At 40.0% G+C, this 27692-nt stretch overlaps 1 protein-coding gene across 2 annotated transcripts; it reads right to left on the reverse strand.

Moving 5' to 3' along the window:
• Positions 1–11106: 11106 nt before the first annotated feature.
• Positions 11107–27071, reverse strand: CA2 (carbonic anhydrase 2). Of its 2 annotated transcripts, XM_069466265.1 has the most exons (7): positions 26719–27069; positions 25396–25593; positions 17664–17782; positions 17090–17182; positions 16007–16069; positions 14605–14760; positions 11107–11940 (listed from the first exon to the last, which is right to left on the reverse strand). In XM_069466265.1, exons 1-7 carry the CDS (start codon positions 26750–26752, stop codon positions 11821–11823), a joined length of 783 nt encoding a protein of 260 aa, XP_069322366.1. In that variant the 5' UTR covers positions 26753–27069; the 3' UTR covers positions 11107–11820. The 2 variants fall into 2 exon arrangements, with proteins under 2 accessions (XP_069322366.1, XP_069322367.1); XM_069466266.1 differs by lacking the exon at positions 17664–17782 and having other exon boundaries at positions 26719–27071.
• Positions 27072–27692: the final 621 nt, after the last annotated feature.

Raw genomic sequence — 27692 nt, forward strand, 5'->3', positions numbered from 1 at the left:
GATCCTCATGTTGAACCGCAAATTTTCTGACAAGCTCTTAACCAAATATATTATGTTTTGACTTGTAACTAAAGAGTATTTTCTAAGTATTTACTTAACATTGTTTCTTTAATTTACAGAAAATGCTATTAGTATAGTCATTTAGACACTTGCATGATGTTCAGACCCTGCCAATTCCTAGATAAGAGGTCTGGGAATGCCAGACAGCTGGGAGGGATCCAAAGAATGCTGAAGTGTGGCGCAGATTGCATCACTGAAGAGATTCATGTCTGTCACAAGGAAGAATTAACTGTACATTGTATACTTTTGGAGTCCAATTTACAGAGGAGAAATAGTTGCTATTTCCCAACCACATATAATACCCCGTGGTAGAAATAGTAGAGCTAAAAAGCAGTTTCATCATACTTAGTATGAAGGCTTCTGTATGACACACCAAGAAAATGATTTCCCTTTGGTTTATATTTAAGGTCAGCCAGTATACGTGACACAGGAAATGAATGTCACATGAAGTAGGACTCACTCAGAATAATAAAATACATTGCCATTTAGGTTTCAGGATGTGGTTCTTGATGTAAACCTTAAAAGTAGACTTCAAGACTGCATGTAATTTTATTGATAACAAGAATTGAAAAGAAGATGGGAAGGGAGGGAGGGAGCAAAGGAAAGAAATGAATAATTATTGATCAGTCAGCACTATGCTATATTTTAAAATGCATTATCTTTTTCAGTTCTTGCAAAAGATCTTTTAAGGTTATTATCTACATGTTTCAAGATGGTAAAATTGAGAATCAGGGAAGTTAATTTCCTAAAATAACATAGGTGAATTAAAGAGCCAATGCATGCATGGTCTAACCAAATTCCAACTCCAACAATTAAATATAATACCATCATCCATGCTAGCAAAAATGTTGTCAATGGACTATGACATATCATGTTAGTTCTTGTTCAAGCTTATTTTAAAGAAGAAAATTCATGGCATTATGTAGGAATTCTTAGTTGTGACTGCTTGTCACGTGACATTCATGGGAGTATGACACATGAGGGAAGAAGTCCTTGTTCCCCTAGCTCAAAATGAGTTTGCAATTCATTCACCAAGTCTTCCAGGAACTCAGCAATAGAAACCAAGGGCAGTTTTGCTACTCTGCTAATAGAATAGACACACTTAAATTGTCACTTGTTTAGATTTTTCTAAATTCATAAAAGATTTTGCTGTGCACTCCTGGAGTATTGGAAATCTCCAGCACAGAGCCCACCACTAATGGGAAGGGATCAGTAAATATTCATAGAAATAAAGTGATCTCTGATTATGCATGTGTTGGCACTTTGGATTTTAAGAAGGAAAGAATATGTAAGGCCACTTTAGGAGATGGGAGGCTAAGAATTTACATAAACAGAGAGAAGCAAAGAACAGTAGGAGAGACCTAGCCAGCTCTAGGGACCAGCTTCTTCCTCCTCTCCTGTGAGTTTTATAGGCTTTGTCTTGAAGGCTCTGTGTGCTGTTTTGTTTTCCTTTCTCTGTTAGACAATCCTCTTTGTAGTCTCTAGTCTTGTTTGTCAAGGAAGTCTGCCTAAGAAACTCACCTACTCATTGTTATCTCTTTTGGGGAGAAATCTTTATTCCAAGCCACTTCTTTCTTGGTCCAAAGTTGAGTAGTTGGATCTCCTCTGCAATCCAATAAATAAGTGGTCAACAGTACTCAGAGAATAGTAGAGCACTGCTTTCCTGAAACCATAGAGCGATGACTTGAGTAGGAAGGGGAACTGACAAGGTGATCATGACCAATGCATTATTTCCTGTGATCTCTAATCTAATGATCTGATTTAATTTGCATCAACAGCATGGAGTTTGGCTAACTCTTTGTGGCCTTTTCAATACAAATCTAACACTTTTTTCCCCAGTCTTTGAAGAGCGAAGGAAATTATATGAAGTGTTGATTCAGAACTCCTTTAAAAATAAACATGATATTTGAAGTCCAAGATGTGCCAGAGTATTAGCCACTTAAGAAAAAAGTTTGAAAGTAAATTATTTCTCCGTATTGAGTCAATGAGTTGACATAAAACCAAATTCATGTTTATTTTATACAAAAAGTACTTTTTTTCAGCTAACAAAACTGTTAAAGCTTTATTTTATCTAAAGATTATAGAAATTTGACACACTGGTAACAATAAGTCATAGTCTAACATATGTAGAAATAGCTTTGCCCTCATTATAAGTGAACATGTCTTACAACTCTAACTGTAGGATAACAAACATGCTAGTGAAACACAGGGTATGGGCAAGAGAAACATTGCTTCCCAAAACATGAAGGCTTATAATAAAATACATTTGAAGACCTCAGGGACATGAATGTAGCTTGATAAGTATTGATTATTTCCAGTTTGGCACCTACACAAATACTCTGTAAAAATTTCTGCCTATTGTGAAAGACATAAATTTACACATGGGGCTCCAAATTGTGCTTTTTCTCCCTCCTTTTAAAATTTATATTGAATTTCTATTGCAGTAATTAAAACTTTCCATATAAATTCCATAAAATCCTTAAGTAGGAAGCAATAATTATTAAAGCATAGGCCCAAATAGGGAATGTTTAGAAATTACTGAAGAATGTAATTTCACTTTGGCAAGTCTGATGTGCCAGAATATCAAAGATATTTTGGGTGGTGTTACAGGTTGAATTGTGTCCCTCCCCCACAAAAAATAAAAAGGATAATATTGGAATCTTAACCCCCACTACCACCAACTGTGACCTAATTTGGAGATAGGGTCATTGCAGATGTGATTAGTTAAGACGAGCTCATACTGGAGTCGGGTGGGCCCAGAATTCAACATGGCTGGTGTCCTCATGAAAAGGGGAAATTTGGACACAGACACGTAGGGAGAATACCCTGTGAAAATTGGAGTTTCGCTGCCACAAATCCAGTAACGACTAGAAACTAAGACGCAAATATGGCACTGATTCTTCCCCAGCACCTCAGAGACCTGCCTGGCACTTTGATCTTGGTTCTCCAGGCTCCAGAACTGGGAGACAATGAAGCCACTTGTGGTACTTTTTTACAGACCCCCTAGCAAACTGAGACAGATGGTCAATGGCTGCTGGTAAGTAGATTTAGGAATCCCCTCTCATTCAGTGAATCCGTAAGAATGTTAAACTTAAATGCTATGGAGGAGCAGAATTGGACAATATCCCCATTGGTCTATTAGAAATGAATCAGTTTATACAACAGCTGAAAATCTGCCTGCCTTTGCAAAAGAGACAGGAACACTGACCTTACTGAGATTCAATCTATAAAAACGCATGAACCGGGGTGACACATGATTAAAACCAGAATGCACCATGAAAGGAAAAGCACCAACAAGGGAAGATGGAGTCCGGACCCTAAGGTGCACACCATGAAGGCCAAATGGGCCCCCGTGCTGTGGGAGCACCCTAAAGACAATGACGTGTGTGTGTGTGTGTGTGTGTGTGTGTGTGTGATGAAAGAACTGTGCCTTCAGTATTTTGGCACACAGGCAGCTCCAGAGCAGTACATTATGATACAGAGAGAGGGGAAATGATCACAGCTCCTGCATTTTTCAAGAGCATCACAACCTGCGTGAGTTGAAGGAGGTACGCACTAAGGCCGTGAGACTATAAGGGCTCAGCTGGAAGCCCCGGAAAGGTTGGCAGCGCTACCAGGGAGGTGGGTGGGTCCCCAGCCCTGATGACAATGGCAGATCTCTCCTTCCCTCCCTGGTAGCAGGAGTGATGGAAGGACACAGAATCAGGGAACTTTCAGGGGACCATCACCTGTGGAGTTTGCCCACAAGGAATGAATGTCTCTGATTTCCCACTTCATCAGCAGGCAGTAAGAGTGAATTATGCCCAAGGAATTTTATAAATAAATGTCACACCTCTCAGATTTGAAGAAATGTTTGGAAAGAAAGAATCTCTCAGACTAAACTTTCTTGCGAGTCCATCAGGTACGATCAGAACACCAAAAATGTAAACATCAATATAAATGTTTTCTGATTTGTATGCAAATTTGGATGTAGCAATCTTAATAGTGTACATTTAAAGTCAGTTTATTGTCCTCTATACAAATACAAAATTAATTGTTTCAAGGATAGTGACTTTTAAAAAAACACATATTGTAAACTCATAGCTATAGCAATCATTTTGTACATCCTCAGTAAATTTACCTGAGAGGTTGGCACGTGAAAACTAAGCAAATGCACTGAAAGTGCTTGTTCATTGGCACAGTGGCCAAAGCTGTGACAATGTTTGGGAGTGCCCCCGAGAAACGTGCTTCTGCATCTCTGCAAGATCAGCTGAAAAAATAAATGGTGGAGCCTGTTGGCCCCTGACAGCTCTATCTCTAAAGGAAGGCATCAGATCCTCGTGTCTTCACAAACTCATTCCTGCGACTGTTATTCCATAGTTATGCACCATGTATCTGCTGGATGGGACCCATTTTGGGGTGGATGTTCCTCGAGTTATATCCAGAGGAATGTGGCATTCTGATAGGCTTGCTGCATGACCAAAGTTTGTCCTCAAGTGGAAAATCTCAATGTCGTTGTTGTAGGCAGCCATATATTCACTTATCTGGTCATGAATTTCCAGAAGCCTAGGAAAAATCCAACTGCTACATTGTGAAATAGATTTTGGCATGGTTGATGCCAAAATGAATTTTTAATACCCTCAGATAACATTTGTTGAGCACTTGCTATGAGCTAGGCACAGTGTTAAGAATTTTACCTAAATTTATCTTGAAATCCTCAAAACAACCCTAACAAGCAGAAATCTTTATGATCGCCATTGAACAGATGAGAAAACTAGAGCCCCAGGAAGTTAAATTCCTTCCCTATTACCTCATGGGGAACTCACCCCACAGTGGCCCCATGCTGGCCCCTATCTTATTTTACCTGAGTCAGCCAGAAAGAGGCCAAAGAGATCCTCAAGGAAGATTATGAACTTAGTTTTGCTTGACTGAAAAAAAAATCTTATTTTGAATATATTTATAACAGCAACCATTTATTGAGCACTTTCTATAAGCCAGACCACACTGGTGCCTTTTGTACATAATCTCACTTACTTCTCACATCAACTCTCTGAAATGTATTACTATCTCCATTTTATACATAAAGGAACAGGTTTGAATCCTTAAGCAACTCATTCAAGATCACAAAGTTGGAATATGGGTCTTTCAGTTGCATTCTAAAGGCTGTACTTCCCACTCTTGTTAACTCCCTTCTTGTGTTCAAAAAATTGTCATTTTAATTATTTCTGATATCTTACCTGTTACTCTCTGATTGGTAACAATTCTGCATATAAAATATCTTTCTCCTCAAAGCTGATATTTATATTTCCATGTCATATTAGACTAAGATAAGCTGAGAAAGTGCTCTCAGTTCATTTCACCAGAGTGGTCAATAAATAAGTAAGATAAGTCAAAATGCCAATCTGAAACAGATCAACCATCTCTCTTTAAAAAAAAAAAAAGGAAATTAAAGCAAAAATGAGAGAAACAGTGTGTGGGAGACTTGAGTCCCACTGGGGGACTCAAGTGTGGTTTACTTAAACAATCAATTTTTTTTTTTACTATACCTGTTAAAATAATAACCTTAGACAAATCAAATTTAACAGAGTTCAACTGAGCAAAGAATGATTCATGAATCCAGAGCCAGAATAGATTCAGAGAGACTTCTGTGCTGCCATGTGGTTGAAGATTTATGGACAGAAAAAGGAAACCGAGGTACAAAAATACGGAAGTGAGGAACAGAAATAACTGGATTGGCTACAGCTCAGCATTTGCCTTATTTGAACACAATTTGAACAGTTGGCCACCTGGGATTGGCTGAAACTCAGTGATTGGTACAAGAGTAGGTTACAATCTGTTTACACCTCCAGTTTGGTTATAGTTCACTATGTACAGGAAAACTTTTAGGCCAAAGTTAAAATATGTAGGAGGAAGCTTTAGGCTAGTCTTAACTTTACATGCATTTTGCAGAAGGCAATGCAATAGGGAAGCAATTGGCTTTTATTTTCTGGTTGCGTAAAAGCTTCCTAGATTTTGAAGCAAATGGAAAAAATACTAGTTCTTTTTCCAGCTAGTATTTACTCATTACTAAGAAATATTTCACAGAATGATCAGGACAGGCATGAATTCTTGGGGTCATTACTCAAGAACACAGCATAGATGGTGTTCAGATACCTAGGAGAAAGAAAGGAAAGATTACATAAGAAATCAATCATAGCTGTTTGCAAGTAGCAGCCTGGTTTGAGTCAGACTAATACTGAAGGCATTTTGTTTTTAGAGACTTACTGATCACAGCTGATATTTTTTGAGTGCTTTTGAAGCATGATAGCTATCTTTTACCTAGACTTGCTCACAAAAATTCTATGTGTTAATATTATATTATTATATTAGTATAGTATTATAATCCTCATTTTACAGATAAGCAAAATGTTTAAAGAGATTAAATAGTTGGCCCCAGTTCATGCAGCTATGAGACAAAAGCCAGGCATTAAACCTAGACAATCGAATTCCAGAATCCACTGTGGTCAACCACAGCATTTGCCACTCTTAAATCCAGGTCATCTTGGCGCCACGTCTTAAGTCCTATCCCCTTTCTAAGTTAGATTTGTAAGCATCTATTTGTTTTGTGCAAAATATGCCTGTTTTCAACTGACAGGGAAGAAATGAATAATAAAACAATGGATAATATTAAAGTAATTTACATTTGACTTTTAAAAATTTGTGATAAAATACATATAACATAAAACTTACCTTTTTAAATTTAATTGGGTGGTATTAAGTACATTCACATTGTTGTACAACCATCACCAACATCCACCTTCAGAATTATTTTCATTATATATATAAAATGAATATATATATATATGGGGGGACGTGGAGAGAGAGAGTGAGTCATTCTGTCACCCAGGCTGGAGTGTGATGATGGTACAATCATAGCTCACTATAACCTTGAACTCCTCCTTAACCTCCCAAACTGCTGGGATTATAGGCTTAAACCACCACATCCAGCCATCTTTCATTACATTTGACTTTAAATACATTTATCTATTCATTCAGCAATATCTACTGAAGGTCTAGTTGAACCTCTACTCTCAGCCAGGTGCCCATGCTGGGCGAAGCCTGGCCCAGTTCACATTCTCAAATTCCCCTTGCAAGCCTGGCCAGCCCAGCCCGGTGAGCCCTATTCCTTGTAGTTTGGCCCCACAACCCGCAGTTTATCAAAAGGATAGGAATGGGGATGATGGTTTGACACAGAGAACAGGCCCTGAGCCATCAAGTATCATCCTTCATGTGATATAGTAGAGAGGACATGAACACTAAACCTTGAGCTTGCACCCCCTTTTGCCACATATGCTGGGGTAGGGGGGTCTTGGGAATATTTCCTAGCCTCTTTGAGCCCCCAAGTCTTCATTTGTAAGATGGGAATAATCTTTACTTGACTGTGTTGAGAATCTGAGAGATAGTACAAAAATGATCAGTGACAAGAAAAATAAATATTTGTAATTCTCTTGCCACCTTTATGGAGAGATCTTGACACTGGAGGAAATTTCCCTTGCTACGTTTAGCATGATTAACTGTAGCACAGTATCAGGAGACAGACGTGTGCACGTGTGTGCACACATCCACATGTGTGTGTGTCTCTGAGTGTACGTGTGTGTGGGGGGGGGGGGAACAGGCAGGAGAGGTGGAGCTAAATTGCTCTTAGAAATAGAGAAGCAGGCCGGGCGCGGTGGCTCACGCCTGTAATCCTAGCACTCTGGGAGGCCGAGGTGGGCGGATCGTTTGAGCTCAGAAGTTCGAGACCAGCCTGAGCAAGAGCGAGACCCCATCTCTACTAAAAATAGAAAGAAATTATATGGACAGCTAAAAATATATATAGAAAAAAAATTAGCCGGGCATGGTGGTGCATGCCTGTAGTCCCAGCTACTCGGGAGGCTGAGACAGGAGGATCGCTTGAGCTCAGGAGTTTGAGGTTGCTGTGAGCTAGGCTAACGCCATGGCACTCACTCTAGCCCGGGCAACAGAGTGAGACTCTGTCTCAAAAAAAAAAAAAAAAGAAATAGAGAAGCAAATGAGGCCCAAGGGAGGCTCCAGGGACAGGGGACTGAAGCCAGGGGAGAGGAGGCTGGTGGTGAATGGGGATTTGGGCCATGAAAGGATGCATGCCGTGTGATGTAAAACCTCACTTCTGTTCTCTCTATGACAACTTCAGCCTACATTGAATTTTCTGATTTTGAGAGTACATGGCTAGGAAAGGATGTAGGAAGATGTAACACTAAATCCAACTTCAATACTGGCTCCTAAAGGAACCAGGTGGCTCACCAAGAGAGCCATATATAAAGTATCTTACGCATCATAAACACACACATTGTATACACACACACCAACAAATTATTTCGAAATTCTACACATGTCCCATGCATAGGTATCAGGGCTGAAAGGCATCATCGTTTCTGCCAGAACTTTCTGAGAGCAGACTTCAGACCACAAAGCATGCAGACCTGAAATCTTTAGAAAGTAGACACTCTGATGGAGGGAAGGGTGAGGAGAAATGACAGCCCAGTGACTGAGCAGACTCCTTCTGGGAGGGCACTTTACACTCTGCCAAACCAGCCAGAATCATTCTTTAAAGAGAAGGACCCAGAACAATACTTCTCTAAAAACATCAGGGAAAATCCTCCTTCCAAAATTCAAAGGTGCACGGAGGAAATCTTCACACATCTGCAGCCCTGGTTTGGAGTGTTCAAGGTGCCCAGGGGAGAGTGCCCACTCTCTCCACAGGCACCTCCAGGACCCTGGCAGCTGAAGGCCATGTTCCTACACCTCTTTCCAGGCATCTCTACTTACAAGACAAATCCTTGATAGTGGGGGCACCTGCTCTACAGAATGCAATTCCATCGTGGATACTGCCGCAGCCTTGAGCCAGTATGGCGAGATTCTCCGCACAAGTCCCACAGATGGACCATCTCTGCCCCATCTCTGTTTCTTATGTAGAAAGAAAATTGTGTACTTTTCTATTTGTGGAACATGAACCTTTCAGTATCAGAGATTTCAGAGTTCTCTGAAACAAACTGTTAAAAATACTAGGCTGGGCACGGTGGCCTCACACCTGTAATCCCAGCTTTTGGGGAGGCCAAGGTGGGAGGATCACTTGAGCCTAGGAGTTCGAGACCAGCCTGGGCAACATAGCAAGACCCCATCTCTAAAAATAATTTTAAAAAATAGCTAGATGTGGTGGCATGGACACGGTGAGTTATGATTGCACCACTGCACTCCAGCCTGGGTGACAGAGAAAGATCCTGTCACTAAGAAAAAAGAAAAATTTTAAATACTAGACAAAAAGTAATGCTGCTACCTTTTGTTAAACTCATCGAAACACTACATAGCACTTAAAATGAAGGTAGAAGTCAGGGACAGAGAGGAGATGGAGAAAGAAGAGAAACACAGGTTAAATTTCTGCTAGATTTTCCCAGGTGGGCTAAAGAAATCCCACTGAAGTCTTCGGCACCAGCATATTGCTAAGTGTAATGTGGGTACTGATTTTGAAATATTTTCCGATGGCCCTTCCCTTGTGAAACGAATTTGCTTTCTGTGTATTTTAACCCTGGGGAAGGGGCCAGGTGAATGTTGCTTTCAGAAGGAAACGTGGTATAAGGGAAGCCACTGCTGAACAGGAAGAACCAAGCAGGGACAGCCAACCTTTTCTGACCCAGGGTAAAGAGGAGGAGGGAAGAGAAATTAAACAAAGATGTCAGGTACCGATGTGTCCTTGTATCCTTCTCCTCCCACCCCAGTCTTTTGGGGTCAAACCTGGGCAATGAGGAGCAACAAAATAACTGGTACTTGGGTCAGAGGAGATAGATGTCCCTGTGTGACTCTTACTGTGTGACATTGGCTTCCTCTTTACCCTGTTGCCTTCTGGGAACTGAACCCTTCCCAAGGGTCATAATAAAAGACTACAGGACTTTGCAACTAGAGAGTGGCGTGGATAAGCCTTCAGCTATAGGTGCCTCCAAAGACCAGATGAAACAGGACCCACATCAGCAGACACAGAGTGGGCCCTGGGCCAGCCACTGCACGGCAGAGGCCAGCAAGGACCTAGGGGACATCGTGCAGATCGGGGGTCCTCTCCCCAGTAAACCAGGCTCCATCTGTGTAGGCTGGTGTGAATGGGGAATAAGAAACCTTAAAAAAACAAAACCAAAAACAAAAACCCTGCTTAAACCGGAATAGACTGAGATGTTCTTTAGTGGCAGGTTTTAGTTTCCAACCAGCTTGCCGCCACTAAGTGAAGGACTGGAGGTGAGGGTGGGCGGGGCTTAGGGAAGATGCGATGAGCTGCAGTAAGCAAAGAGCTTCCACCCAGGTATCACTCTCTCTGGATACCCAGGACCAGAGCTGGGATCCTATACAAAACTCAGAATAATTCCTTAGAAAAGCAAGTGAGAGTGTAAATGAGTTTAGAAAATTTTCTATCTAAAGCAACAATGGATTTTTATTCCCTGAAGTGTAGAACATACATTCCGTATTAAACTTGGCTTCCCAGAATAACTGATTAGCCAAACTTTTCATGGTCAAGGTACAGAGCTACATTCAAAACAGGCATAATAGTCAAATATTTTTATTTCATTTATTCACTCTTCTTCTTCCTCTCTGGAATAGGTATACCTGATCATTTGAAGATTCGGATGATTATTTTACTTCTGGTTATCACTTGAATTTCCTTTTTGAATGAAATGGACTTTTATTTACTTTACTTCCAAGGAGCTTGCATTGGGTCAGTGTGTATCCTCTTCCTTCCGCCGTCTCTACCTTGCTCCTTTTAATGTAACCATTTCCCCTGCAAGATTAATCCTCACAGCGTTGTCATGAGGGTCACATGAGTGCTCAGAAAGCATTTAAAACAGTACTTGGCAAATAGTAAACAATATCCAGGGTTTTTCCTTTTATGGAGATTCCTTCAATTATGAGTAAGCCAATTAGGATGGCTTACTATTAATAATGAATTAATATGAACTGTAAAAGTACACATTTGCTCCTCCGTTAAGGTATAACCCACTGCCCAGCATACAACAAAATAACCCAGACTAAAATTCTGAATTTTATTAGAGAATATATCTAAAATACAACATTTATTAAGTTATGATATATTATTTGAATGGAAATATACTCTGTATCACAACTATAATTATAATAATTTTACAGATACTTCATTTACATCTCTGTAATTCAAAAGTCACTAAATTACAACATAATTCATTTCGAAGATAATTTTGCTACAAATATATAAGAATTTTTAAAGTTTTTCTCTATTATAACATATGGGAGTGATGAACATTTATTTGATCTGATTCACATTACATGGAATCATGACTATTTTATCTGGTTTGCCTTGACTACTCAATTTATCTCATGATAGGGATTTGCACTCAACCACTCTACTGTCCTATGTTTTAAAAATAGCATTTTAGTGAACAATTGTGAGTGCATATCACCCTCCATGCTGTGCAAGAAGTCAAGGTACTTTATTCCTATTCCTTACATGACATTCTCCATTACAGAAAGACTACCACCTACTACCGTAAGCAAAGCACCAACCAGCTGCGGCAATCTGTCAAACATGACAATTGCTCTTGCTCTTCACATTTTATTAGTAAGCACTTCAGGACGTCAGGTGAAAGATGAAGGGTCCAGAAAACCAGACACAAAGCAGCCAGGGTCCAAATCACCAAAGTAGATTTGTGCTTAGGTAAAAGGAAACACCTGAAAATTCGTTATTTGAACATCGGCCGTGGAATCAACCTATTTGAAGGAAGCTTTGATCTGTCTGTCCTTTAGTGGCTGGGCCGGACGCCAGTTGTCCACCATCAGTTCCTCAGGCTCGCCCTCCCCGCTGAAGTGAAGATTACGGAACTTCATCATCTAAAAGACACAACAAAAAATTGAAAATTAAAGTTTCACAGTAGTATTCACTTACGCGCTTGTGTTATATGTTAAAATACATTCCCCAATATTCACAGCACTGTGTATCAGTGGCCAAAATTCAATTTGATTCCTAATACATATATAATCGTGTATAGATTATGTATGTATGCTTTTATAATAAAGCAATTTATATAAAATACATGAAAAGGTTGGTATCATTTTTGAAGGAATTTTTCAGTGAGCTTTTAATTTCAAAATCGATCAAAAGACTATCAACTCATACTTAAAAGGCTATACTCATACCCTTTTAAATTTGTGTGTTTCCTGGTCCACCACTGTGACATAGGCAGCCCTTAAACAGTCTCCTACTTCATCAAGTTTCTTGAAAAGTGATGTCTCCCTTCCTCTGAACACGACTTGATCTAAATGAAGAAGGGTGGCATGGGTAGGACTATAGCAGCCCACGAATCAACAGCCCTTAACCCCATCTCTTTTGTTCAGTAATATTCCCTCAGTCACTCCCACAAAGTCAATTTCACATAGGTCAACTATTGTAGCATGCACAACTATCGTTACTGCAATGCGAGGGGATGTTCTAAGAACATCTAGGGTTGATACATTATGGCAGAATCCCAGGAATCTGAAAGACAGTCTGTTTATAAAGTACAATCAGATCAAACCGGTACAATCAATTTCTACTCTCCACTCCACTGATTAAATTACATCCTCATATCAGTCAACTTGACTCTATTTTAGCATCACAGAGAAAAAACCTCAGTACAGAAAAGAAAGGTAGCAGAATTAGAAGATCTATTTATATTACCCACATCCATCCCTCCATAGTTTCTCACTATTAGACATCTGCCCTCCTCCTCTAAGCCTCAAGTGGGTAAATTTGTAGGTCTTAACTGACCATGGTGATCACATTCCCTTGCTGTTGACTGAGCAAGAATCACAGTTCTAGCCAGTGAAATGTGAAAGGTTTGGTTGGGGTCTTCAGGGAAAAGCTTCTCTGCTCCTATGGAACCAGTGGAAGGTGTGTTCCTTTCGTCCTCAAAAGGTGGTTATACCTGGATGTGATTCTCAAAATGCTCTTGTAACCACCTTGAGGATGAAGTCACCAATGAACAAGGCAAAGTCAAGGGAACAACAAAGGAGGAACCAAAGTTCTGGCTTCCTGAGGTAAGCATGACTCCTCTGGACGCCATGTCATAGGATATGAAAAACAGCCCTGTTGGTATTTTGCCAATGTACACAATTAATATATCTAGTTTAATACTACTTATTACCTTAAAGGGAAAATTGATGGCACAGGGACTACTGGAATAGGTTCAATTGCCCTTACCTACGTGTGTATTTCTGGCCATGGGTGTGTGTGTACACAATAAATCCATTTGTTGCCTCAGCTCTGAATGTTAGACCATGATCTCAAGGTAGATTATTCTCAGTGAAGGAAGAAAAAGAATTTTCATGTTCTTAATTATAACTCAAAACACTATGTCTACAAATAAGAGGTGGCATTATTATGACCTTTCTTTATGCTACTATTTCAAGAAGCTTGCTCAAATACATTATGACCACAAGGTCAATACTCAACTGACAAACCAGTCAAGCATATAATTTTTTTTGGCCCACTCTGATATATTACAAGTAAATTTCTAGTTGATATAGATGTCCTCTAAAGAAAGATGTGGAATATCTGTAGTACTTATGAGTTAATATTCTAAAGCAGAACACAGGAATAGAATCCTTGCTCCCAGACCTTATTCTGCCATGAAGTAGCAAAGTGGAAAGCACTTCAATTTTCTCAGACTGTTTATCAACACAATTCTAGCTTAGCGAATTGAGAAGGTTGGACAACATAATATCCAGTGCACATTGCAGCTCTAAACTATGATTCTGAATTTTTGTAGGTTTAAGTCCCACTACAACTACTCAGACAGTTATCATTTTCAAGACTGTTGGCTGTTGACTCTCTCCATAAATTATGCAGGATCCAAACTCTTGTGAATGCTAAGGAATGTCCATTTTCTACATTTCAACTGTGTGCTAAGAGACAGTCTAGGAAAAATTCACTTGTATCCACTTTGGTGAAGTGAATTAGAAGCTGCATTAATCACTTGAACGTCACAAAGTACACTGCATTGGAAATGTAAGAATATCTGCCCTAGGCCTCTAAAGCAGCTTGGGGTGAGTTTTAATAGATACCTTTTCTCCAAGGGATGATTCCCATTTTTGTCAGGATTCAGAAATGCATGCTGATATAAATAAAACTGCAGAAACCTCTGATGGGAGTGAGCAGGAGGCTGGAATTATCCCTGATACCTATGTAACCTTGACCACGAAATCTCATTTTTCTGAGTTTCAGTTTCCTCATAACTGACAAACCATTTATTAGGTGACAGACACATTTCTTACTGAATCTTCACAATGACTACCCCGTTTTACAAACTAAACAAACTGCCTAAGGTTATAGTTAATAACAATAAATATTTGCTGAATGCTGTTTGTTTGCTAAGCACTGCCACGGGCACTAGTTCCATAGCAAGCAGTAGAGGAAGGGGGATTAAATCCCAGGTCTGTCTGACTCCAGAGGCCAAGGTCTTCTGCCTTGACTAAACACTCCAGGTCTCTAAATAGGCCTCCCATTAGAAAACCCACCTGCTCCTTGCTGACACTGATGGGTTCCTTGAGCACAATCCAGGTGACACATTCCAGAAGAGGAGGGGTGGTCAGTGAGCCCAGGTAGGTCCAGTAGTCCAAGCTTTCAGGAAGGAGGCCACGAGGATCAAAGTTAGTGAAGACGGCATGCTTACCCTGGAACAGGGCAAAGACACAGGTTAAAACCATCACATCATCAGAGAGGAGGCAGGTGGGAGAGAGGGGGACAAAAATAGGTATATTCCCCTCTGATAGCCAGAAAAGTTTTTTTAAAGAGTGGTTCTATATTCACCGGTAAACAAAATGAAATTGACAGAAGACATTTCAATTGGAAATATAAATTGGCAGGTATGAGCAAGGAAAACTGATTCTTATTTTCACCTGTCCATTTTTCATCTTGTTCTCTAAAATAATCCCTTATGTAATATTTTCCATAAAGTCATTAACTGATCACACCCAGTATTTAAAATGAGACTACTGCCACTAAAATGATGCAATTTTAGTTTGCAATAACAGAAATAGAGTATCCTTGATGAGGAGGTGATTTTTATTGCTATCCTATTTGATGACTAGATCAGAACCAAAGAACTGCATTCAGTTCTGAACACTACAATTTTAAAGCAAACAGGAATGATTTTACTGGAAGAGTGAAAGGTTGCTGCACAGAGAGAAAATTATGTCATGTGAGAGTAGTTAAAGGGAACTAAAGATAATTAGCTAGTGGTAAGTGAAAGTCCAGAGTAGACAGAGAGTAGGGTTATGTAGAACGGAGATCAGGTTTATTCTATATAATTCAAGGGGATCAAGCTAGAAGTGAAAGGTGAGCATTTCAGAAGATAGGTGCTGCATCAATGTGAGGATCAGCTTTACAGAGCCAGGGCTGCCACTGGAAGTGACTGTAGTATTTAAGTAGATGCTCAATGACCTCAACACAGCTATGCTGTAGAGAGCATTTAAACACTGGGTGGATCAATTCAAAGAGGTCACATAATATAAATCGCCATGAAACAGAGCCTCAGTTATCTTGTTCACCATTGTATCTCTTGGGTTAGGAAGGTGGCTGGCACGTAAAAAATACTCAACAAATGTTTGCTGTATGAATGAGTGAAAAATTTGACCAGATAATCATGACCAGTCATGAGATTCTCTGACTCTTATGTATGGATGTTCAAATGATGGGGAAGCAAGATTACATAGACACATGACTTAGAATTATAGTAGCTTTAGGAATGACTTTTGGAGAAAGAAAATATAATTAAATATATATACACAATATTTTACCTTTTACTCATTCAAACACTACATGTCATCTAGACTGTTCAATTTGATCAAAAGAAAATCCAAAATCAATGGAGTATTGAAAATAGGTACTCTACTAAGGTGGCAGAAAATTCCATTTTACCTTTGTTTTTATAGAATCCAGAGCATCAGTGACTTTCTGAAGGCCTGGTTTAGCACTGCCAATCTACAGAAAAACACAAGGGACAAGATGCTGTAACCTAGTTGGTACTGTAACAGTTTTGATTTGGGTGACTCTTTTATAAAATTTCTCCAAATAGTGAACCCAAATCTGTCACTTTGCACAAGCTACACATCGGTCTCAGCTAGAAGACACTGGTCCCATGGACTTCCCTGCTTTCACTGAATCTTCAACCTGCCTCTTCCTCTGCCCGGTTAGTCCTCCTGAAACCACCCCGTCAAATGTCCCCAGTGATCTCCAAAACCAGCAATATTCTTCGTGTTTACCTTAATTTGCTTGCAGGCTTTTACACTATTGTCTTCCCTTCTTTTTAAAAATCCTTTCCTCCTTTGGCTTTCCCTGTGCCCTCCAACCTCTTAGTGACTCCCTTGAGTTTCGTATTCCTTTTTAGTCATTCACATCTTTCCCCCTGCCTTAAAGGCCTTACGTTTTGCAGTTTCTCAGGGCTGCATGCTGAGCTGCTTTCCCATCTCCCTCTTTACGCCGGCCTTGGATGATTTCATAGACTCCTGTAGCTTCCACCTCAACCTATGAATCAGCACTCATAAATCTCCAGCCCAGACCTTTCTTCACTGCCCTTTACAACTGTCTAGAGGGCAGCTCAATCTGTTGAGTCCCACTGTTGCCTGAAATTCTCCAGGACCAAGTCACTGTCCTTCTCCCCTCCAGAATTTGATCTTACTTTAGCATCATGTAGTAGTTCTGTGTAGCTTCTTCAGGTTAAAATAGAATAAAACAAATACCTAACAGTCATGCGAAGTTGACCTCTTTATGTCCTTCACATTTACATCCAAATAGTACCTAATAAATGCCTCTAAAATTGTCTTTTTTGTCTTCCTTCTGCTGCTACCAGCAGATATAGACGGAGAAAGAAGACTGAAAATACTTTGGAGCCAAAGGCGTTTCCTACGTTCTTTTGTAGAATGCTCTGTTTGTTATGAATGTTTTATCCAGTCAATCTTTCTTGAAAACAGGGAAAAAAAAAGCATTGGGCCATCCACTAACCTTGATAAAAACACCCACAACAGCCAGTCCATCAGGGTGTTGCGCAGCTTTTCCAAAATCCCCGTACTTGGTGTTCCAGTGAACCAAGTGAAGCTAAAGCCCATGGGAGACAAACCCACAATGAATGATTTACATAATAAAAGCTTATAGATCTTATCCAATGATCTTTTCCTCATAGCCAAAGGTTACTGAAGAAGGTGAAAATGTAGATAATTTTAAATGAAAACTTTCCTTTCATTTTAATTCTAATTATCCAGTATAGCACTTGGTATAATGGCAAGTGATTTCATCAACAACTGCTAAGACAACGAAACGTATAGTTCTGAGGGAAAGCACAAATTAATGAATTTAAATTCATTTACTTTTTGCAACTGGTGTCCTTGGAGACAGTAGAGAAAGTTTTGAGCCTTAATTGTAATGCCACCATTAAAGGTTATAAAAGCAAATGTGAAGGTCCTTTGTAAAAGAAGTAGTTCACTTGGTGTGAGTTGAATTTACAAAGTTAAGCTTTTGAAATTAATGCTAACTCAATTTACAAACATTTTGACCTGGAAAGAAATAAAGCCTCTCTTACCTCTGCAGCATATTTCTTTTTGTCCACAGTGTGCTCAGAACCTTGCTCATCAAGTGAACCCCAGTGAAAGTGAAACTGAATCAATCTGTAAGTGCCATCCAGGGGTCCTCCTTTGAGCACTAAAGTCAAAAAATATATATGTAAGATACATGTACGTGCACACATACACACATACATATGCATGTATACACATATACACATACATACACACATGAAATATGCAATACTAAATATTACTGTCTTCGGTCCCATCTTATAGTACTAAATGTATACCTTTAGCCACATTTTCACTCTGTGAAAATTAAATTAAAATTAAACCCAGACTCAAGTTTAGTCTACACTGCTGAACAAAATCATTTCAATTTTTTTGTTTTGTTTTGTTTTTCCTCACATGTGTTGGCTGAAGGATAGATGCTTTTCTCATCTTTGTTTTCTGAGCACAGTGATACCTCTTTTCTGGGTTTCTTTTGGAGTCATAGGTTCACGTCCAGAGAGAGGAAATTTTAAATAGAAATAATAATTCCTCTGCGAATCATTTAGGAAGAGCCAATGCAGCTGTGTGCCAGTGCAGTGGTCTGCTGCACACTCTTGCAAGCGTGGGAACCTGTCTTCTACCATGGCCCAGTGGCTGCCCTACAGCCTGCTTTGCTGCCCTTTGTACCAGTTCCTACATACCAGAAGTTGTGAAATAATGAGCATTCCATTGATCTCAACATTCTAAAATCCAATTGTCCTCACATAGGCTTCCCAAAGCCTTTAAAATTTGGATTGTCACTGCTGCTAGGTAGCTTTGTCCCCTCTTTGGCCTTAATTCTCTAATCTGTAAAAGGAATTCATTAAATTATCTATTACTTTGCCAGTAATTTGCTGATCATCTTCCATATGCAGTGTAATGTGCTCTATTATCTCTAAGAACTTAAAATTCCAACTTTAACAACTATCCCATGATTCTATTATTCTGGTATTAATATAACTTTATTCAGTAAAATCAATAGTAGAAATCACATTCTTAGACTACTGTAAATATTCAATGAGCTGTGTCTTGAGACAGGATTAAAATAGTGGGAAATCATCCCCCAAAAAACTTTTTACCTAACTTATAAGTATTAATGGGATTTAACCAAAATACTTAAAAGCTTTTAAAAGTAGTTTAGTGCTACTATTTTAATTTCATTTTTCTAGTACTGAGATCAAAACATCTGTTGCTATACATGTATCTTATTAGCTTTGCTTTATAATTCCATAAAGTAGTGAGCCCAGACTTACTTTAGCTTTGCAAAACAAAGGGATGAGGTCTGTACAACAAAGTTTGCTCACTTAGCTTCACCTAAATATGCTTAAATGAAAGCAACAGCCATTCATCTATTCAAAGTAAAAGATAAAACTGGCTGGAAGATATTTAGGCATGGGGGCCTTCCTGTGGCTCCTCACGTAACCGCTGGCTGCCACCTCTTCCTTGCAATAGGCCAGAAGAAAAAAAGAAGAATGAAAACAGAAAGAACAACTTATAAATGGTGTTATATTACAGATCTGTTAAGAAACATATATTCTGATAAAAATCACATCTCTTGAAACACAAAAACAACTATTGTAAAAGTTTATTTTTTATCTGATAATTCAGTAAGGAAAGAATTAGTCTTAGCCCTCAATACTAGACTTTTTCAAAAATAAAAGAATTTCCTTTTCATAACAATATATCCTAAAAGTGAAATATATGTTTATGAAATAAATTGCTACTGAAAAAAGGTCTTTATATTAACTCCTTAAACATAGTAACAGATGGGCTGATAATAAAAAGCCAATGCCATTTGTAACAACATTAATTCTACCAGGTGGCAAAACTCATTAAATAAAACCATATTAAGCATCTGAGATAACTGATTTTCTAAATGTATCTGCTTTCCACCTGTGAGGAATCATACCAGGATCTTACATTTTAAAGAAAATAAAGCTTTTGCTATTTCTCATTCTTATTCTCTCTCTTGCAAACCTTAAAATTCCATTTTAACTTACTTGTTTCAGAGAACATTTAGAATTAGCCAAGAGTGTATATAAACTTTTATGAAACAAGGCTTGATAACATTAAAAAGAAAGAAAGAAAGAAAGAGAGAGAGAGAGAGAGAGAGAAGGAGGGAGAGAGGGAGGGAGAAAGAAAGAAAAGCAAGCAAGCTCTGGGTTCAATGATTAAACACATTCAGTGCTAATCTATTGTCACCAGACACCTGTTTTACCCCTTGTTAAAGTATAACTTATTGGTATGAAGATTAGAAACCCACCGTAATTAGGAAAAGTTATTAAATCTTTAAAGTTTAATTGCTACAGAAAGCAGCATATCTGTCCTTCTTTAACTAGCTCATTATTTCTCAGCAAATTCTTACCATGGAGTTTAGGCAAAGAAGTCCTCCAATAATATTGTTATAATAATAAATTGTTACAAACTCTAGTAAAGTTAGCATACATGGTTTCATTTGAGAAACAGAAAAGATCACATTTTGGTTTAAGATAAGGAGCTTATGCTGTATTCCAGATCTACTTATTTACTTATTTTGATTACTGCATGCCATTTCCTAAATTTTTCCTATTTAAAATGAATCCTTTTTTCTAATGCAAAAATAATCTTTAAAAATAGCAGAAATTGCTCACTGCACTTTTTTTTCTATAAAATCCAGCCATGGTAGTGGAGCTCTAAAAAGTCAATGATTTATTGTATCATAGAAACATGTTCCATGAGGGATGGAGATACATAAATAAGGTTTTCTACTCTAATATTCTTTTCAAGACTCCCAAAATTTAATCTGAATTCAAATCTCAACACTAAGAGCTCCAGTCAATTTTAATTTTCATGATCTGTTATGAGTTATACATACTATAGATAATGCAAACTAAGTACCAAGTAAAATATTATAGAATAATCTGTCTTCCTATACATGTTATTTGGGAAAATTATGCAAATTATGTTATTATGAAAAATAAAGAGACTCAGTAATATTGAAAAAATCAGACTACCTATACAAATTAAAAACTAAAAATTTAATATTTTTGAATATTTTTCTTCCTAATCACTTACTATTACTATTTAATTAAAATGCATTGGAATAATAAGCCAAAGACCTTAGTGAACATTAATAATCTCTTAAATCCAAAATACAAATAAACTCTTCCCAATAATCCTTAGTTTAAAACCAAAATTTAAGTGATTTCCTACTAATGAAGTTTTATACAGAAAACTTGGCATTTCCAGGAGCTGAACCATCTTCTCTAAAAATAACCTGAACATTTAAAAATCGTACATTACTGTTTTGTTTGTTGGCAGTAGCCAATAATCCTAGGCCTTCGTGTCAAGTCTTTTTCTCAGACATCCATATTCCATGTTTTTAAAGCAATAAGATGTTTGGCTGTCTCTTTCATGAGAATAAACATTGTCAAAATTCAAGAGAATAGAAGTTGTAGTTTAAGCTATACGACAATTATACAGGAGTAAAAGAAAAGCTCTTTGATGTAAACATAATTAACTACAGCACGTAGAAAGCTTTGGTCAGTTTTCTAGACATTCAGGGTTCTGCTGCTACCTACCATTAACCATGTGCGTGACAAGCCCTGTTGTTTGTTGTTGTTATGCTTCTTTTTAACTTATGATTGCTGTGGGAGAAAACATTTTAGAGCTTCAAAAGCAAGTCCCTGAAAGTTCAGCAGGACCCATTTATGAAGATCCATTATGTCACACAGATGATGATCTGCTAAAATTGAGCACAAGTAAACTCATTCTGCTTCCTTCCTTTTCTTTTCTTGAAATAACATATCTAAAAATTACAATTTCAAAAAACCATAAATGATTTGAGAATTGTATATGAGTTGGCCCAATAATTCTAGCACTGGCTTCCAATATTTGCCCCTAACTTTGCAATAAAGTAGGACAACTTTAAACTCATTAATAAAAGTGAATAAGCAGGAGTTAATAATTTGACTGCCATTCTTTTCTCCCAGATAAAGCTGATAATAAAACATCTCAAGCAGGGAGAGTTATTTTTTAATTTAAAAGGCTTAGCAATTTTTCATCAATTTAAGATGAATTTAAGTTGGTTTATTTTTAAAGGAATTTAGAAGATTGAGGAGAGCTTTAATCCAAGCTTCTAGTTAAAGCCTATTAACCTCACATTTAAAAAGAATTCTCTCAAGCTTAAACATAGCAATAAACTCAAGCTGCTCAGTTCCTGATAGCCCAAAATTAAGTTTGGGTATAAGGTAACATTAGGACATTGTACTGAGAACCTGAATCTATGAGAAGTTCTAGAAGGCTGAAATCTCATTAAATGGGGGTGGGTAGGGTAGGGGAGAGAGTGTAGATACGTGAACTGCATTTAGATATAGGAAATAAGAGGTAAAGGATATCTAAAAATGTTAACACTATAAAAATAACTCTTAACCAAAGAAATGTTAAACTATTGATTTAAAAACAATTAAGTAGCCAAAACGAATACATTATTTTTAGACTTAAGTATATAGAAAAGCATATTAGTTTTTTAAAACATCGTATGTACAAACTAAATGTTAACTATGATTATCATTCAAAGCTTCTTATTCAAATTCTATTTTTAAGTGATTGTCATTTAGTCTATCCAGCAAACTAAGAAGGAGACAACTTAGTAAGTTATTTAAAACTCTTTAGCTTTCTGTTTCTTCATGTTTATTTTAAATGGGTTTGACTAAAGTATCTCTACCTTTTGTTCTAGCTTTGAGAGTCTATGATTTTTTTTTAAAGAAAAGTCTAAAGGTTGTTTTTCCACATGGTACGATTTTTGAAAATTTATTCTGTAGATATATTTTCTCTTACTGTCAACATTTTGGTATATTCTGAATCCTCATTTAACCAAAATAACTGACAATGTAAGATGGGCAAAATTACAAAGGACTCTTTCATATGCAAAGGAGAGCAAGTCTTTCTAATATTCACTCTCGACCCTTGTTTTTAGTACATACCTCTTGCCTGTCTAGAGCACATACTGTGCTCTCTTGAGTCCTCTGGTGTTTCCTATTTCCCTTTGCCTGGAGGCTCGTCCCAAGACATCAAAGTCCTTCAAGCTTCCACATAAGCCTTATTTACCCTGGAAAGTCTTTCCCGACTTACACAGTTAGACTACTAAGTCTCCTTCGTGTTTCTGTGGTTCCTCGGAAACTTCCTTTCTGTACTTACATCAAAGTGAATGTCAGTGTCTACTATGTCTATGTCTGTCTACTTCACGTACCCTCGGCATGGGCCCTGGAGATGCAGGAAAGGGACCTGGCTTCCATCCGGCCTTCATGATGCTTAGCTTGGCATGCATTAAATTGGTGTTAGGAATGATTTTTATGTGAGACCTATGTGGATAATACATGTGTCTCTAACAACATGGGTTGGAGCTATCTCAACCCGTAGTTTTACTCTGTTCTACAATCTAAACTTCTTTTCAAATGTATACATTACTCACCAGAAGAAATACTAATAGCTGGGAAAATGTGGCTAGCTCTAATTAGTTACTGCTCACGGAAAAACCCATCAAAGCTTAAGTAACATATTCATGGTAAAATATATAACAGTATATTAACTTCATATATAAAATCAGGACATATTTAATATGACAAATAAGGTGTTTCGGAATATATGAAAATAAAAATTTAAAATATCATCAAGCGATGGGAACTAATCTTAAAGCTCATTAAATTAAGTTTTTTCGGAAACCTTGTCACAGGCACAACAACTACAGCAATTTCCTGATAAAGGCAAATGGCGCATAGTCATGACAACAACAGAGGTCATTCATGAAGAATAGCTATGGGCCAGGCACTGGGCTAGATGCTTTATATATACTGTCCCATTTAATCCTTCATCTGTAGAAGATACTACTGTTACTCCAATTTTACAGTTTAAAACAACTAGAACATAGACAGGTTAAGTTACTCTTACTCCTAAAGTCACTGAGCTAGTTGGTGGCAGCACTGGAACCCAAGTCCAGGTCTGTCTTGCCCCGGACTATGCTCTTAGCCACCAGACTATAGTGCTGAAATCCACTTACTGAGAATATGTATTACTGGAACAATTTATTTCACAATCACTTTTTAAAGAATACAGGGAATTACCTCATCTTCTTCCATTTGTTAGATATTTGTTTATTCATTGTTCCAAAAAAAGACTTTAAGCATCTAATTTCTATGTAGCATCTAATGAAGCATATATTTTGGTAGATATCACATCCATTGAAAACAATAATATCACTGTGGCTCTTAAAAAAATGTTGACAGCTACAGACTAAAGTAGCTCACTTCTTTAAATGAGTGGACATGAAATTTTACAGCATTCTTTCTGTATGTATAGTACCTAGAGACCTTTGGCTTTGTCATATTATAAATATGTAGTATTCTTGAAATTTCAATTTCTTGAAAAAAGAAATTGTTTAATTATTTGAGCATTGTTTCTTCTGAGTGGGAGGAATGGTTGGGAAGGCAATGTAGCAGAAACATTGAAGTGTCTTCAATGTGCATCCTCTTCTTGATTCTAATAAATCATGATACTATGCCAGAATGTGTGAGTGTGAGTGTGTGTGTGTGTGTGTGTACTGGCAAGAGTTATACACAGGCACCGGTAGGGTGAAAACATTTCTCAGATCATCTCCACATTATCCTCCATCAACTTGTCTTCTAGAATCTCTGTTTCAGAAAGCCAAATGTCTTAAACTTTTAAAAAGAGGGAAGGAGGGAGCAAGAATTTTTTTTCAAAACTGAACTGAGTATATTGTATACCTACTGAAAAAGAATAGTGAATTGGACTATGATTGTTACAATTACATATTATATAATATATTACTACCATAGGTCATTACTCCGAAACCGTGGCAACATTAGTGAATGTTTCCTCTATCTTCTCTCATTTCCCTCCACCACTCCCTGCTCTCCCACACCACCACCGAACAGAATGTGTCTACAGCACCATTTCAATGACCTTCAGAGGAAAGCACTCAGGAAAATAGGGCACTGGCACTTAAAGCAACCAGTGAGCAAAGAAGGCAGCTACTATGTCTGAATGGGATTGTTCTTCTGTTTTAAATAAGAAAAACGAAGCATTCAGTGGGCATCCTGTAAACAGCTCTATTACAAATAAATGATGGTAATTGGTTTTGTCAGTGATGGGCCAGATATGTCCCCCAAGTCTAAAACATCTTCGTTTGAGGAATCAATTTCTGGATAGATACCAAGATATGCTGCCAATTCTGAGAAATATTCATAAATACAATATTTTCCAAGAATTTCATTATTTGAAATTGTCAGGTTTTCATCACTCTTCTCAATGCTACCTTGAAGATAATATTCACTAAGATATATTTCTAATGGATAGGCATCAACTCTAGAAGACAAATATTTTACAATGGATCTTAAATGTTCAATTTGTACAAATCTCATCATTGCTGATCTTTATTGCCAGGGGATCTTGCCTTTTGTGACTTTTCACAGGCATATCATAGTCATTCAATGCCCTACATAAATGCCAGGACTTTTACAGGGGAGAAAGTCCCAGGACACTTCAAGGTAATTAGCCTACTTCTCGGAGTCTGGGACCTAACGAACATTATCAGAGTGGCATCTTGAGTACTGAGACACACTGTACTATTAAGGGGTTTCCTGCCACTGCTCCTGACTCCTTCTATTAAGTAGGAAAAACAGCTACTGGCTTAAAGTCACAAGTTATTTTTTAAACACTGACCTGCTTTGTCCTGGGAGTCATCAAACTCCACGTTGAAAGAGTGACCATTGTTGAGGATCCTCCGAGAAGTCGCTTGTTCATAGCAAACAGACAGAGGCTTCAGGGAAGGGTCATGCTTGGCTGCACCGGTATTGATGTCAACAGGAGATTGACGCTCTCCCTTGGCAATGGGAAAGTCCTTATGCCAGTGCTCAGGTCCTGGGGGCGGGAGGAGAAGACACTCGTGTATCCCCCAGTGTGGGGAGGGTACACCTAGACCCCTAGAAAAGGGCAATGATTCCGGAGCCGATCTGCTCGGTTCCAATTTTAGCGGCACCATTTAACAGCTGAGTAACCTTTGGGAAAACTCTTAATCTGTGCCTCAGTTTCCACATTTGTAATATGGGTTAATAATATCTTCCTCATAGATGTCCTTGGGAGAATTAGAATCAATACACCTAAAGCTCTTACATCAGTGAGGGCTGTATAAATATTAACTACTATACAGTCGTTTTACTGAAATTCAGCAAATGAAATCGGGCAGACACTAACTCGGGGCTTGTGGTCGGGATTTGAGATATGCAAGCTCACCTAAGTCATTTAAGCAGGTCCAGATTCCTCCCTCGTGCTGGATGGAAGGACAGAGTCACTGCTCAGGCCCGGGCACCCCTCCTTTAACGGCCAGGGTCCTCACTACCCAGGAAGTCCCACATCCTCCAAAGGTGGGCCAGACCCATGTTTCTCTTCACCTCGCTGACCCCGGGAACCCAGATCTGTGGCCATGTTGAAGCCCGATTCCTGGTGACCGACCTTTCAACGTTAGAAGTCGAGAGACTAAGAGAAAACTCGGAAATCAGAGCAATAGATTAAAAGGAGACCTAGAAAATGCCCCGGGACAGTTTCTGCTGAAAGCCTCAGCCACAGGTGGTGCCGAAGCTGGAGGGGTCTGGGAAAGGGGGTCCCTTAGTTTCTCTGCGATCAGCAACTGAAAATGTTCGTTATAACCCCTCTCCGCCTCCTCCTAGGTCCAGTTAGGATGGTCCCCAGCTCGGGACCCGGGAAGAACTGTCCTCGGGTCCCGCGGCCAGGGCTGTGCGCCCCCCTCTCCCGGGCCCCGCGCGCCTCCGGCGGACGTGGGGATTCCTCGACAGTGGCCCGGAGCCGGGGCGACGGGGCATCCCCAGCGCGGGGGAGCCGCGGGCGGGGCGGGCGCCCGGGGCGCACCTGAGCCTCCAGCGCTCCCCGCGGCCGCGGCACACTGCAGGTGCGGGCGCTAAGGGGCCCCGGCCGGCATCCGGGACCCGGGACCCGGGCGCCGCCGCGCCGCCCGCCGCCCGCACTCACCGTTGTGCTTGCCGTATCCCCAGTGATGGGACATGGTCGCGCAGGCGGTCGGGGCAGGGCAGGAATTGGCTCCGGTCTAGCGGTGGCTGCTCGGGCGCCTGCACGATGTGTCCACGGGTCACGCCGTCACCGGCTTTTATAGGCTCCCGCCAACTTCGTGCTCGGGGGCGGCCTGAGGGAGGGGACCCCGGGTGGACCTGGGCAGTCAGGGGTGGAGGTGACGGGCGGAGGTGATCTCCCTGCGGTCGGGGCGGGCCGGGCGGGGGAGGCTTCGGGGGCGGGGAAAACGCCTTCTCCGTGGGCGCTCGGCGGGGCTGGAGAGCTCCTCTCCCCCCACCGCCCAGCTCCCCAAGGCCGGCGGCCCGGGCCCCGGGTTCCTGGGCGGGCAGCGACGCTCCGATCTCTCGGCGCGCTGTGGCGGCGGCGGCGGCGGCGGCGGCGGCGGCAGCAGCTCCCGGGCTCCTCGGTCCAACTGGGGCTGCAGAGCGTCTACGCGCACCCCATCCCCCTCCCGGGCTCGGAGTCTGGCGACGGCGGGGACTGCTCGGGACCCGGGCCCCCGGTGTCTTTCATGCCTTGTCCCCATTGTGATAGCATCACACCTGGCCCCGTAGCCCTCCCACCCTGCCCCATCGGCCCCAACCGCGCCGGGGTCTCCAGCTCCGAGGGCTCACTCTCTGGCGTCCAGGCCCTGGAGCGGGCAAGCTCGGTTAGGAGCTATGACCTTGGGGCAAATAGGGATAAGGTCCTTGCGGCGCTGGAGAGCGAGCAGCCCTGGGCGCTGAGAGCCACGCGCCCTCTGCTGGACGGTCGTGGAATAAAGCGAGAAAACGGCGCCGCTGTCTCTCGGGCGGGTGGCCCGGACAAAAGCGAGCCTGGGAGATTGCATTTCGTTGTGGGCTGGCAGGGCCTCACCTGGAGTGCTCATCTTCTCCTTCTACCGTCTTTCTTCTCTTTAAAAAATTAACTGCGGA

This window comes from Eulemur rufifrons, chromosome 3 (genome assembly GCF_041146395.1).
Source record: "Eulemur rufifrons isolate Redbay chromosome 3, OSU_ERuf_1, whole genome shotgun sequence".
In the NCBI taxonomy this organism is placed as follows: Eukaryota; Metazoa; Chordata; class Mammalia; order Primates; family Lemuridae; genus Eulemur; species Eulemur rufifrons.